This window comes from Genypterus blacodes, unplaced genomic scaffold, assembly GCF_046128005.1.
Source record: "Genypterus blacodes isolate CSIRO-AG114 ecotype Tasmania unplaced genomic scaffold, CSIRO-AGI_Gbla_v1 ptg000053l_1, whole genome shotgun sequence".
NCBI lineage: Eukaryota > Metazoa > Chordata > Actinopteri > Ophidiiformes > Ophidiidae > Genypterus > Genypterus blacodes.
Window position 1 is genome coordinate 1,801,262 of NW_027466865.1, and position 13,998 is coordinate 1,815,259.

Consider the following 13,998-nt stretch of genomic DNA (forward strand, 5'->3'; position numbering starts at 1 on the left):
CTGCCTTAACCCCACAAAGGAAAAGGCTAAATCTGCCTTCATCCTCACACGTTTGACAGCATCTCTGGCAACGTTGCATGCTCGTGTCCCTGTTATTGTATTCGGCATCATTAGAATGTGTCGCCGTTGGTCCTGAGAAGTTGTGTTTGTGTGTCAGTAGGGCAGAAAGCCCCCACGTCTATCATGGTGACCCTTCCAGGAGGACAGCCGGGTAGAGCCGGATCGCTCGGTCAAGCTGCCGAGGTTCAGACGCCTGAGCCAAAGGTGTGTCTCGTTCCACAGTGAAGCGCTCACACGCTTGGGACACGTTTTACTTGCATTTTTTCACTTGGACGGTTATATTCAGTCACTAAAAGAACAAATGTGTTTGCAGTTCTATGTCTGCCTTTTGTTCTCACACTGCCCACGTTGTTGACCATGCAGCCCACCCAACTTACTTATTTACTTGTTATAAATATGCTCACTGCCATGGCAACCACAATGCATTCTAGAAGTTTGAAAATACAAGGTTGAGGTTTCATATTGAATTCTATCCCTGCAATCCCCTCAACCTGCGTTTGGACTCTTGCCATGTTTTAGCATTTATATTTACAGGCCATTTTCAAGGTTATTTGTGCTAAAATAATAAAGCGTAATCACTTACTGAGCCAAATGTCTTGAGATGTTTATCAGATAAGGATCACGTTTCCCTCACATTAGAGCTGAAGCTTTACACTCTAAAATATGAAATAAAAAATCCATTGTTTCTACACACTTGACAGATGCTGACGAGCTCATTTACGTCGCACCTTTCTGAAGCAGATCATGTCTGTTTCTTTGTTGGCATTGTGTAACAGAGATATCAGTTCATTTCAAAGTGATTGTGTTGTATTGGACTGACAACAATCCTTTTACATCACTTGTGAATCTGCATAGAAAATTGACTCGCTGATTTGCTCATCGCGTAACCAAATTCCATATCTTATCACAACTTTTTAAATCTCCTGTTACAAACTCGCAGAGAGATAAATGGTGAATGAAAACGCAGTGTAACATAATGATGCAGCCCAATACACAAACGAGCTATGATCTCAAAAACAACAATGGCGCCACTGAGCTCATCTGTTTGACACGGCGCCAGAAACAACAACATTATAATGCTCACAGTGTTGGGTTGGATCGTACTGGCAGATGTTTTCACGATTCTCAATTATTTTATCTCAATGTGCCCTTTTACAGCAGTGACACAGTAACGCCATGCTGTGCCAGGGGCCTCTGCACATCCCCCCATCCCCCATGATGAACACCTTAACGTTATTCAGGATGGAAGCGCTTCACGTCCTCCGCACTGATGGTTTGGAACATGCAACACATCACTGTGGCTGAGGCTGAGGCTGAGGCTGCTGTGATGGCCTGTGATATTTAAGATGAGTGTAGTTATAGCTGATCTGCTGCACAGGTTCTCCCTTATTACACTTTCAACCTAGCCTATGTCATATCTGATGGGACGCTATATGGCACAAAGTATGTGGACACGTGGGTCCCCTTCACTAATTAGCGGGACATTAGTTTTGCTTCAAGCTTCAAGCTCTGTGACAAAGCGAATAAGGTCAACAGAGGCGAGTTTGATGTGGAAGAAGTTGACCTGACCGAAATGGCGCCCAACCCCTTTGAAATAAATTGGAACACTGGCCAGGAGCCAAGGATGTTCGGAATGATGGAGGATGTTGTAACACCAAAGAGGAACAACTCCGTGTTTTGACATAGCTGTTGCACAAATTTTGACTTTGTCTCCATTCATCATTGTCTCTGCTGAATTTCACCCAATATTGTTAATCCTCGTTATGCAGATTAAAGTTGATTTTTTTGATGTGTATGATGGACAAGGTATAATTTGCTGTAAACCTTAAGATAATTAGTTGCATTGTCAAAAATCTATCTTGTTTTTCTGTGCAAAAACACACAAAGAAACGTTTGACTTTGTCCTCAGATATCTAATGTTTAGTTCCTGATCCGTCTGTGAGTTTCAAGCAACAAGCAACAAGCACTGCATACTTCATCAGTCTGATAAGCAAAATTGGGATAATTCACCTTGTGGCTCTTGGCTTGCTAAATGCATCTGATTTAATTACTCACACATCATAATTATCTGATGAGAGTGTGTGTGTGTGTGTGTGTGTGTGTTCCCGGGCTTGCGTATTGCCAGAGATGGATCACAGAGCTCAGATGAGGCCCTAAGCCAGAGTCAGATGCATGATGACACTGTCAGTTACTCAACATTCATTGCTCTTGCTCTCATTGTAGTCGAGGGGCTGGGACATTCATATCAACAACAAAGCTGAGAAATTCCCTCTAGAACAGCCGTTACATTTATTTTGAGTTCCCCTCAGATGAAGGTCAAATGGCAGCAGCTCCACTTCATCCTGCACAGTGTGTTTATGTGCTGTTGGCTCTGAGTGTGTAGAGTCATGCAGTGTAAATCCTGCGTTAAGTTTCCCGGTCCTGTGATTCTCCTGTGCTGTGATTCATTTATTACTCAGGATTGTTTTCAATTTTACTGTAAATCCTGTTTAGATGTAGGACAATTAAATCTTTATGCAGATGGCTTTAATGAGGTAGGAGGCCCTCGATGGCATCTGTGCCCAGGGGCCTGTTATTGTCTCATCATCAGACTATGTGTAGTGTACTGAATCTGAGTTCCAGGAAAGATCATAGTGCTTCAGTTTACTAAGCAACACAGTCCTTTCACACACCATCGCTTGATTCGGACGTGATGTGTTTTGGAGGAACGGAGGGCTGTGGAGGTTTTTGGGGTCATGTTAGGAAAGGAACTCATCGCACCCAGTAGTAAATGGAACTTTCACACAGTAAATTCATGCTTATTAGATAATTACATTTGCTGCTTTTACTTTTACTGTTTATCACAGTAATTATATTCCTGTCATTATGGTAATAAATCAGAATTCTAGATTATCATTTACAACTGTTTACTTATTAAACACAGGTGTCACTGATCATAATAATAGCTGCATTGTCTTTAGGTGTGCCGGTGCCAGAGCGTTGGTGTCAAACATGCCGGCTCGCTGACACAACGAAATGGAACACAGCCATTGTTAATGTTACCCCTTCCACCTGCTGTGACATGTCAGATTTAGCACTTTTCTCTCACTGTGACTAATATCAGACACATGGCAGGATTCTAAAGCGCTAAAGTGATTTGGAGTGAATGAGATCAGTCAGAATTGATAATCAACTGTGTTTTTCCAATTCGTTTTGTTTCCTTTGCAGCGGTGAATTCAAAGCAGATTTCCACCTGTACTGTACTGACATTTAACCCCATGTGTCACCACCTCAACTGACCTGCTGTACATGGAGTATGTGTTTGCTGCAGTGAAAAGGGTTTTCCTCTCATTTTACGGTCACACACACTTTAATGTGTAGTTAGCTAATGAAAATATTTGGTCCAGTGCCCAACACTGTTACATTGAACAAACACAGAATATTCTCAAAAGCCCCTCTTATTCAAACTATAACAAAGGAGCTTACTCACATGCATGATCCCAGTCATACTGCCGTGTTTACAGCAGCAACATAAATACAGCCCACTCATCTCAGCGCGCATCCTGTCTGAATGTCCACACACAGGCACCAGTCAGACAAGATAAAGAGCGTGTCTCTTAGCTCTTACATAAGCCTGGCTTTGTATGTAATGAGTGGGGATGGGATAGCTGATGGCAGGAGAGCTGCTCTCACGGATTCCCATCAGCAGCAACAGCAGAAATTTCGGCAATCCATCTCTAATCTCTGTACCTGATCTCCACTTTTAGCTGGAGAACCACGGGACAGTTTTATTTCCCCTCACAATGACTTTGATATGTGTGGAGATTAGAAAGATGGGACGGTGTAGCCGAGTAATGGCATTCAGCTCAGTGAAGAGTGAAGAGATCGTCACTCAGATAGACACTTTGATTGGTAAGTTCTGAGCCTGACACATAAGGAATGAAAGGAGGTAAGAAAGGACATTTATATAGTATGTGTGGAAGTGCAAGGTAGGTGACCCTTGTTAGTTTGAGCTTTGTGATAGTAACGTGCAAATTCTCACAACTTAAGTAACAACTCAACACATTAAGCACCTAATCCCCAACCCCCAGACTTCCCAACCACAACAAAAGGGTTTTGCTGTAACCTGTTTTACCTCAGATGATGACATCATAACAGCTATGGGGTATTTTCTTTCCTTCTTTCTTTTCATGTTTGAAGATTGAAGATTAAAAAAGAAAAAAAACTCCACCATAATTGGCAGAAATAACTCATAAATGATCAGTCAATCTCTACATGTTAAGATGTGTCAATTCACTCAATCCAGACGTATAGAAGAGTTGCTGTATCCAATAACAACCGCTGAAAGACGGGAAAAGGGGAACAATAAAATCAGTGACATAAATTGAATATGGTGAATGATGAAGATTGGCAAACTGTCGGCTTTTTACATGAAGATTGATACACAATTCTTCATTTCTACAAACAAATTGTGTGAGTTAAACTTTAAAAACTCCCCAAATGTAAGACTAAGATGATTCCTACCTGCCTGAATGTTCCTTACTGGGGTCATGTGGAGTTATTCCGTGGTTTGGCAACAGGTGGCGCTCTAATCGCTGCAGTTTGCGCTCGCGCTCGTATGTGAATTCAGTGTGTTTCTGACATACGGGGTCACGCAGGTTTATGTGCGCGTGCGTTCGTTGGAATAAACCATTTGCGTGCGTAAAAGTGCGCGTTCTTTGCTCGGCTGCGCGTAACGAGCACATTTTAAAATTAAATACGCCTGAAATTGGCCATGTGGATTAAGTTTAATCCCACTTTTTGATTTAATTCACTTTTAAACTTTCCCAAACCGACCCTGAGAGCCACAATAGCGTGCCAAGGGAATCTACTTGACCGTAATTTGGTCACTGGGAGCCCAATGTGATTATATTCTTTGTTCCGGTCGGTTTGATATTGAATTGCAGGCTTGTAACTGAGTGAATCGACCACAATATGTATTCTTATCTCGGTGACTACTGAAGCAAATTATAACCCAACTTGACTACTAAATATAGTAGTCAACCCCTAATGACCACAGTAGAGTCGGACAGGCGCACACGGGGCAGCACCGAGGGGGAAAAAGGGGCATATTCGCCGTAACATCAAAGTTTCTCCAGCAGAGCGGAGAAGCTCGGAGCTCCGGCTGGAGGAGAGAAATCACTGCCCCCAGAGCCGAGGAGACACCGGAGAGAGGCTGGACTTAAACCCGCCCTCCGGAGGGATCTCATTTCCCCCAAATCCTCCCATCTCTCTCTCTCTTCCTCTCCCTCTCTCTCTCTCTCTCTTTACCTTTATCCCTCGCCTTTCTCCGTCTCCCCCACCACAATCATGGATCTCGCAGCGAGATGTTTGCTTCTCCTGCCTTGTCTCGGCGCTATATTGGCGATCGATTTGGAAACGATTGATCCAGGCTACTATGTGGAGCCCGCTGCCACATCGGAGTCGATCGACTACAAGGATCCCTGCAAAGCTGGTGAGCGTTTTTCCTCCTTTTCCTTCCTTCTTTTACCTTCATGTGTGTGGAGGTTCAAACATGCCACGAATGTGTTTGTGGAGCTCGCAGGGATCGAGGCGCTTCCTTTATACGGAGATGACAGCGGCGGGGTTAGTGTTTAACAGGCTTTTGGAGGACATTGTGTGCGTTTGTTTTTAGTGACTGACATAGTTTGTGCAGTTTGGAACATTTGGAGCTCAAACCGAGTCGCCCGGCGAAACCGAACGGATAGTGGGATTGAAAATAACAAAAAAAAAGTGTGTGGACGCGATTTCTGGACACACGGAAAGTTTCGGTGTTTGTATGTGTGTGTGTGTGTGTGTTCGGGGAAAAAGTTCCAGTTTGCACTTTTATCCCTCAAAAAAATGCGCTATAATGCAGATTTGAACGCGAAGTCTCCGCGGCGCGTCGCTTTAAAAACAAATCAGAGGTTTGTAGTTAGAAACCCAAGACGCTCACTGTTTGATCTAAAAGCCTCTCTGCACAAATAGTCTTTTTTTCCCTCCACCGGCTGTTCACACGGCCACTAAAACAATGTGGAGGAGGGGAAGAAGAGTGTACAGTAGATCTTAGAATCTGCACAAACACACAGACAACACACACTCTCTCTCTCTATTGGCTGTTGTCTTATGGCTCATCTCTTCACATTCTTGTCTTAAGTCTGTGCAGAGGCCTGTCTGTCTCTTCCTCCTCATCATTTGGCCAAAAGCATTTCTCACTTTGCCATTGTAATCTTAGTCTGTGCTGAGTTCACTGTCCTGCCAAATCCCTTTGGGGGAATTTGAACAGATTGTGTTTTCCATCTGGTGAAAGTATTCAGGTTACAAATAGTCTGAGTTGGCTTCAGTCACAATGACCTCTAACATCCTGGAAGTGCTCACCCATTTGGCATTGAGCAATTTCTGATGTGGTCACTTGATTGCAAAACACAGTTCAATCCACCAGGTCTCTCTCGCTCTGTCTCTGAACACACACACACATTTCAGATTTCTTAATGTTTCCCATGTGAGACAAATGTGTCGGAACTTGGCAGCCGACCAAGATTGTCCAGATTTACAGAGTGTTGCAGTTTGGCATAAACATGACAAGGGTCCAGTTTGAGATGAACCATGTCTCCCACGCGCCGCCCCCCCTGCACATCTCGTGCAAGTCAGCGAAGAAGTTACTTCCTGTCCTCGCTTGGCTGTGTGGCTCACGTTGGGGAGTAAGAGCATTAGTCACCCAAAGGGGTCAGGGCATGTTGTGTTTGCATCGTTTTGGAGGATTTACTGGATGTTGCGGTGGTGTTGAGATGAGTCGTTGGCAAAGAGCAAAGTGGAGAGGAGTGTTGTGTTTAGATTTCCCGGGATGTTTTGCTTACGTTGACGTCAACAGCGTCAGAGTTGTGTCAGACCAGAAACACGCAGGGAAGTTCCCATCCCATCAAGCCCCCCCTCCCCCGAGCCCTCAGCTCATGGATCAGGATGCTGTCTACTGTTTGTCTACCTGGAGTATCGTTTGTGTGAGGCGCAGTGTGTGTTGGTTTCCTCTGGGCACGTCTGCAGACAGGTGGTTGGCAGACAGTCGCAAGAACAAACTCCCACTCTCTCTCTTCCAACACCCACTCACCCGCTCTTGTACTGTACATACTAAGAAACAAAGCAAGCACGAAGCAAGATGCCTCAGCTCTCCCTCCTTTTAGTGTTTTACTCATTAAGTAAATACACCAGAAAGACAATCTTTACTGTGTGGACATTGGCATTGTGTTCTCAGAGATTCTAGAATTATCGATTTCCTCCTTGTTCCACCTTCAAGCGCATCACTGCACTGCATGTATTTGATCGCTTTCTGTGGCCTGGATGTCAGCATTTTATGTCTTGCTGCTTCCGTTCAGAAAAATGCTTACGGCCGCGTGAAAAGTATCTAATGCGGTAATGCTCAGCGAGTGAGGAGTGTTAAATAATTCCTGTCCTGTCCTCTGGGAGGCTGAACGCTGCTCCAAGACCTTAGGATTCATTGATTCATACATGTGGGAATTTGCTTTGCTGACCTCCTGAGCGTTTCATGAATGTACTTCAGCTCAGGTGGAAAGGAAATAGAATTTAGAGATCCTAAATATCTTTTGATTGGTGTTGGATGCTTAGTTGGCTTCCTAACATTCCATGTAATTCCGCACTTCTGTGATTTCTGTCGTTGAAGAGAGGACTGCACTAACACTGATGTAATGTCATTTATTAAGGAAGTTAACCAGTGGAAAATTCCCTTAGTATGCAGAACTCCAACCTTGGCAGCATCCCAGGAAACCATTTAAGCCTTCACCCTCCTACTGAGATCAGATCCATTGTCTTCTCTGTTCAGATCACATCCTGGCTCGACGTTGTTGTTGTCTTGCTCATTCACTTTTAGATCAGACATCTTAATCTACTAAAAACTTCCTCAGACATCATTGCTCATCTTTCGGGTTCTGTGTGTGTGTGTGTGTGTGTGTGTGTGTGTGTGTGTGTGTGTGTGTGTGTGTGTGTGTGTGTGTGTGTGTGTGTGTGTGTGTGTGTGTGTGTGTGTGTGTGTGTGTGTGTGTGTGTGTGTGTGTGTGTGTGTGTGTGTGTGTGTGTGTGTGTGTGTGTGGCGATGAAAGGCTGCAGCGGCTTCTGCATGTGAGCGCCTGTGCCGCCTTGGCCTCATCTCAAAGGTTTCTGCTTGCTCCTGTAAGGCAACCAGACCCCCCTCCCCCACACACACACCCCACTCCTCCGCCTGACTCGAGCACTTAACACAGACTGTAGGTCGTTCAGCTGATGCCAAAGGAAAGCAGCGCTAGGAGGAGGAGGGGCGGCTACAGTGGCACAGGTGAGCGGGTGCAGGTCCCGGCACCGGCCGTCTGTTAGTCTGTCCACAGGCTCATTGTGTCGGCCCTCAGATGGATTCACAAATGGGTCTTTTAAAGAACAACAGTTGGATCCAGTTAGTGTTCGAAAATCAAGACCCAACGTCACTAAAATCACAATGCATTTTTACTGCAGTCACTATTTTACTATAAACATGGACTAATGACAACAACAGCAACAACATGTTCTCTTTAAACCTTAACCATGTGATTGAAAGTGTGTGTGTGTTAAAGTATATACTGTATCTGCAAACATTCACAGTAAGTGCATGCAGAGTTTTAAATGATTCCGTTCCATTGTCTCTTCTGTCACATATGAATAGATGACGACGAGCGTTTCTGTGTAAATTACCCTCTGACATTCATGTTTTTGGGGGTTTGTTCATCTGGATGTGATGGAATTCGTGACAGTCGTTCTCCAACAGGTCCCGCCCCCCCCTCCACCTCATGATGGGGCTCTCTGTTGGGCCTTCAAGCGACACTTAAGCAGATGCTTTTCCTTTATCATGGAATGCAGCCTGTATAAGCCCACACTGGGTGTTTTTTTTATACATCACAGGACCCCCGCTGCTTCCCTCTCCACAGGGCTCGGGTGATTAGGGAGCCAATCTATTGGAATGATCTCTGTTCATTAATTGGAACAATGTGTGTGTGTCGTCAGAGCAAAGTAATAACTAACCGTGTGTTACATTAATACAAAGCCTGAGTTCGGTGCCTAAGCTTATTTAAATTGCCCAATTAAATGGCAATAATGAAGCACTCCTGCACGCTGTTCATTTGGAGGAGCTGTGTTTGTTTCCCTTCACCCTTATTCAGCTGCAGCTCTATTCCGAACAAACCTACTTCAACTTTGCTTAGGCCATCATCTATTCTTAGAAGCAAACTCTCACCAGACAATGGAAATATGTTAAAGGTGAAAATCCTTGCAGTGTAGCTCTAAATTATTCATCCGTGCGAGGACCTTAAACCGTATATCATTGACTTTAAAGAGACAAATGGACGGCGTGCCGACGAGTAATTAGAGGGGCCGCAATCAGCGTTAGGGTATATCAGTGAAGAGCGGCGAGGATGAGCGGAGAAATCCAATCTGCTAATGGGCTCAATGGAGTGTGAAATGTTAAAGGGGAGCCGGCCTCTTGCTGTTTGTCCTTTGCAGCCCTCAATCTATCAATAAGAATCGGAGCCTCCTGCGTGGCGACTGCAACTCGCTCTTCATCTCAGCTGCGTTGCCGATGAGACCACAGGCTTTTATTGCAAAATAATTACTGAAATGTGGGTCTGTAGCTCCAGACTACACTGGAAGCCCCTCCACTCATTATACCTTAGTTAGCTTTTGAGAGACGAGCAGAGTGCAGATAAGCAGCTCTCTCTCTCTCTCTCTCTCTCTCTCTCTCTCTCTCTCTCTCTCTCTCTCTCTCTCTCTCTCTCTCTCTCTCTCTCTCTCTCTCTCTCTCTCTCTCTCTCTCTCTCTCTCTCTCTCTCTCTCTCTCTCTCTCTCTCTCTCTCTCTCTCTCTCTCTCTCTCGCCTCGGGCTTAAATTGCAGTGTTAGGAAATGTCAAGGTAAGCATTTGCTGTAGGAATAACAGCTGGAGTTGTTTTTACAGAGGAGCCAGGGACTGTATTTACACCACAACAGAGCAGCGTACTGTCATGCACTGCATCATTCCCCCCAGCGTGTGGTTAGGCATGTGTACGTTCTCTGCTTAGTTTTGGTCCTTTAGCGTAGCTTTGAGCATGTTGTCTCTGCAGGGACAATGACCACACGGACGCCTGCATTTGTCAGACAGGCCTGCCACAGAGTCGAACCCTGAAAAGTGATACTTGCACTATTATCATCAGATGGTAATCACCTTAACGCAATACACTATTGGCTTCCATTGGAATTCAAATGCAGCGTTTGTTAGCAAACACTGGCTGTGAAAGGCGGTGCCAGGGTATTGTGATGCATTCCAGGCTTACATTTTGGCCCAGGCTTTCTCATCCCTCATCTGTGGGCCTAAACTGGCTCAACTTTACGCTCCGGCCCAAGAGGAAAACCGCAGCCGATATTGCCGGCGTCTGCGTGGGGCTTAGTATTGATGTTTGTGCAGGTTTCAGTGGCAGATGTCACGGGTTGATGTCCTTAGAAGGAGATTTAAGGAAAACAATGGTGCCCGGTCGTGGCGTGTTTGACACAGAGGAGGTCGAGGCCGGGGGCATTACACCAATCAATGAGATTAAACTGATTGAGAGTTTGTGTGTAATCAGACTGGATAGGCTTAGATGTCTGAGATGAGAAGGATTATGATGTTAAAGATCATTGAGGAGATATTCCTCCTCACCGATGGGGGAGGGGCGCCTCTGTCCCAAATCCAGCACACTCAACCCAACAGTTTGTGTTACCAGTTCATGCCAAACGCACACGTAGAGTAGAATTTCAACTGAAACTCTGATTTAGTTTTCTACGAAATCTGAGGCAGAACAACAAAGTGTTTAGATGTTTATATCATGTGTGCAGCTGTTGTCATCTGTCATAATGGTAAGAAAGAGAAGCAGCCCCAGTCCCCTGTGGTGATCTGTCACCATCTGCCACGTTCTCTGTGCTCTTATGTACAGTGGAACACAGTAGTTTCTCTGCATTTGTGTTTCCAAAAGACTTTATCACCTCTTTCCATAACTGCCTTCAGCTCCTTCCTCAATCCCAGTTCACGGTTGTGTACCAAAGATCCCTAAACCTGTGTGTCTGTGGATAATTAAAGCCAGGAGACGAGGGGATTAATTCACAATCCCTGCAAGCCTTTCCATAAACCTGCAACAGCGTCTCCAGGACGACTGCTGTGCCCGGGGGGGGGGGGGAAATGAGTCCTAATACCGCCGGGCCCATGCATTTGCTCACTTCAATCTCCATCGCTGCCTGAGAACAATGACCCTGCGGATTAAGCGGCCCATCTCCAGCGCGGCTGTGGATGATTGGGACTCAGCCATGGGCAGAGAGCGCGGCGCTCTGTGGACCTCACAGGGGGAGGGGGCGGGGGGTGCAGACCTGCGCCTCCCTGTTTGGTCACGGCAGGAATCACTGCAAAATACACTGTGAACTGAAACAACACGGTGCGGGGAAGATTTCCTATTGTGCATTTTCCTTCTGTCAATACGGAGCCGGCGGAGCTCCATGGAATAGTTGTGAGGATACTTTTCTCAGCGCTTTATGGCCCTTTTATGACAGCGACTAAAAATTGATTGCTTAAGTGCTGTGTCTTTTTCTTTTCAGTGCTCAGCCGGTTCTTGGAATCAAATAAGGACGTGCAGATAAAAGAGAAAGATGAGCGTCAGTCGTCAGCACATCCATCCTATACTTTGAGATATCTGGTAGCTTCCTCTGCCAGTAAGAGCCAGCTGATAGTGAATCGTCTGTTTTGTGTTAGAGGGATTTTGTCGGAGTGAATTACTGTTTTTTTTTTCTCCCCGAGTGCAAATTAGAGGATCCCTTTGACCTCTGGAATTCAAACCTGCCCTCCAAGCACGTCCTGTCACGCCGGAGGTGATCTACACCTTTCCTTATTGCCGCCATTAGTCTCTAATCCCAAACAGCCCCTCTGCTGTGCGTCCTTTGCAACCTGCAGGGTGAGAGATTGGCCTCTATCTGCCTCAGCCAGCTCCAGATTGTTTCAATAATTCTCCTCTGGTAAATAGAGACGCACGCCAAGGGGGTTTTGTCTCCTTTTCTATTGTGCTTTCCATCTCCTTTCACTCTTGTTTCAGACTGCTGTCAGACCTTTATATAAGTCTAGAAGATCTTAAAATAAAGAATGTGTCCTCGGCTGTTTTTTGCTGCGTGCAGACAGCAAAGCCTCAACTCAAACGCCGTATATTTGATCTTTCTTTGTCGTTTACAAGTTTCCAAATCGTCAAAATAATCTGTTCAGTGCTGACACGAGGAGGGGTTACACAGTCAGTCAATCACTCCCGTCATGTCCACAGTTTAGCACTCATCCAGGCTCTTTACCCCCTCAGGGCTCCGTCACACCACCTCAAACACACATCCATGTGTTTGAAGGAGGCGCTTGTTTTCTCTCTGCACATCTGCATTTTGTATTCCCCGAGTTGTGATGTGGGCAGAGGGGATGTGCCTTCTTCCTCATCTTCGGCTCTCACATGGGAGTACAGTGTGACCCCTTTGACTTCTCTCCCCCTCCTCTGCCTCTCTCAACACACACCACCCAACCCCTGCATACAAGACGGGCCATAAATTCTCGAAATGTGCCGGTGTTAAAAGCTTGTAAAAAGCGGAGCGCCCTGTATCCGCGGAGATCCTCGCTTCTTCTCCCGCAGAAATGGGGCATTTAGTAAGGAATCCCATAAAGCACATTCCTCATAAAGTGTGACTGTTTGGTTATTTTCCCTCTCCTTGGCCTCATTAAAGAGCTATTACTTGTTCAAGGTGCCCCGTATTACTCCACGGAGGCAGTGTCAGTGTCTCACTGTGTCACATGTGATCGCTCTCATTAACTATCCAAGGACGCCAACGCACACAGTGTGACTGCTTGTCTGGCAACATCTGGCCCGAGTTTGGCCCAATTAATCCAAACCCCCGGCGAAGGTTCTCCGGGTTCATGTTCTCAAGATATTGCATATATCTCCCTGCGTTTGGCCAAGACGCTCTTGTGCAATGTTTTAGATTAGATTTCTATCCTATGTCTTGGAGTGGACACAATGTGGACATCCTGTTATCAATACAGCTCGCACGCAGCTGCTTTACTGCTGTTCCACTTTCACAACAAAGAAAATGGAAAACAGAACAGAATTAAGTTCGGAATGAAGTATATATTGGTGTGTGTGTGTGTGTGTGTGTGTGTGTGTGTGTGTGTGTGTGTGTGTGTGTGTGTGTGTGTGTGTGTGTGTGTGTGTGTGTGTGTGTGTGTGTGTGTGTGTGTGTGTGTGTGTTTATTAGGCCTTCCATCCGTCCTTCACATAGGCCTTCACGTCGTGTCCTCTCAGGCGGGTAAAGCTTAAGGCTACTGGGCGGTGCAAGCCGATGCGCCATAATGTTGAGTTGCCTTCCAATTATCTGATGTTTGCTGCCTCTGCTTGTCCCTAGTTGCCTTTCTGGGAGACATCGCCCTGGACGAGGAGGACCTGCGATCCTTTAAGGTGGACAGGATCATAGATTTGGCTCAGAGAACCATCCAGGTCTTCAACCACACAGATGCAGGTAAAGGCTTCAAAGCTATCATCTGGAATGACGACACAATGATTGATGGAGGTTAAGCGTTTTTGATTGTAGGTGAACTCGCGATAAAACTCGTGCAAATGCGTCTATCACTCATAATAATGACACACTGTGGCGTTTTACTCTCCATCACTATAAATGCTAGTGAGGTGTGACTCATTACATGAAGCACTCAGATCCTCTCAGAATGCAAGCCGGCGCCTACACCGCTTTCTTTAGAAGTATATACCTGTGACTGTCAACAACACACAGCAGCACAAAATGTAACACCAAATTAGATTGTGACCGCTGGGCTTTGTTGGCTGAGATGTTTCTCCTAAAATTAAAAGTAATATTGAAGTAACAGCTGTGAGTCAGACAAGGGACAGACACGG

General features: G+C 45.5%; 1 protein-coding gene and 1 long non-coding RNA gene across 2 annotated transcripts in view; both read left to right on the plus strand.

Annotated features, from left to right (window-relative positions):
* The first annotated feature begins 156 nt into the window (after positions 1–156).
* LOC143001180 (uncharacterized) lies at positions 157–1,950 on the plus strand. The gene is made up of 2 exons (XR_012963688.1): positions 157–264; positions 1,219–1,950. It is a non-coding gene; the product is annotated as an uncharacterized LOC143001180 (long non-coding RNA).
* Positions 1,951–5,192: 3,242 nt separating this feature from the next.
* Positions 5,193–13,998, plus strand: part of bmp1a (bone morphogenetic protein 1a) — a 29,211-nt gene continuing 20,405 nt past the window's right edge. Inside the window, exons 1-2 of the mRNA XM_076150631.1 lie at positions 5,193–5,533; positions 13,493–13,606. Coding sequence (XP_076006746.1) covers positions 5,389–5,533; positions 13,493–13,606 — 259 coding nt within the window. The 5' untranslated portion in view covers positions 5,193–5,388. The remainder of the gene's footprint in view (positions 5,534–13,492; positions 13,607–13,998) is intronic.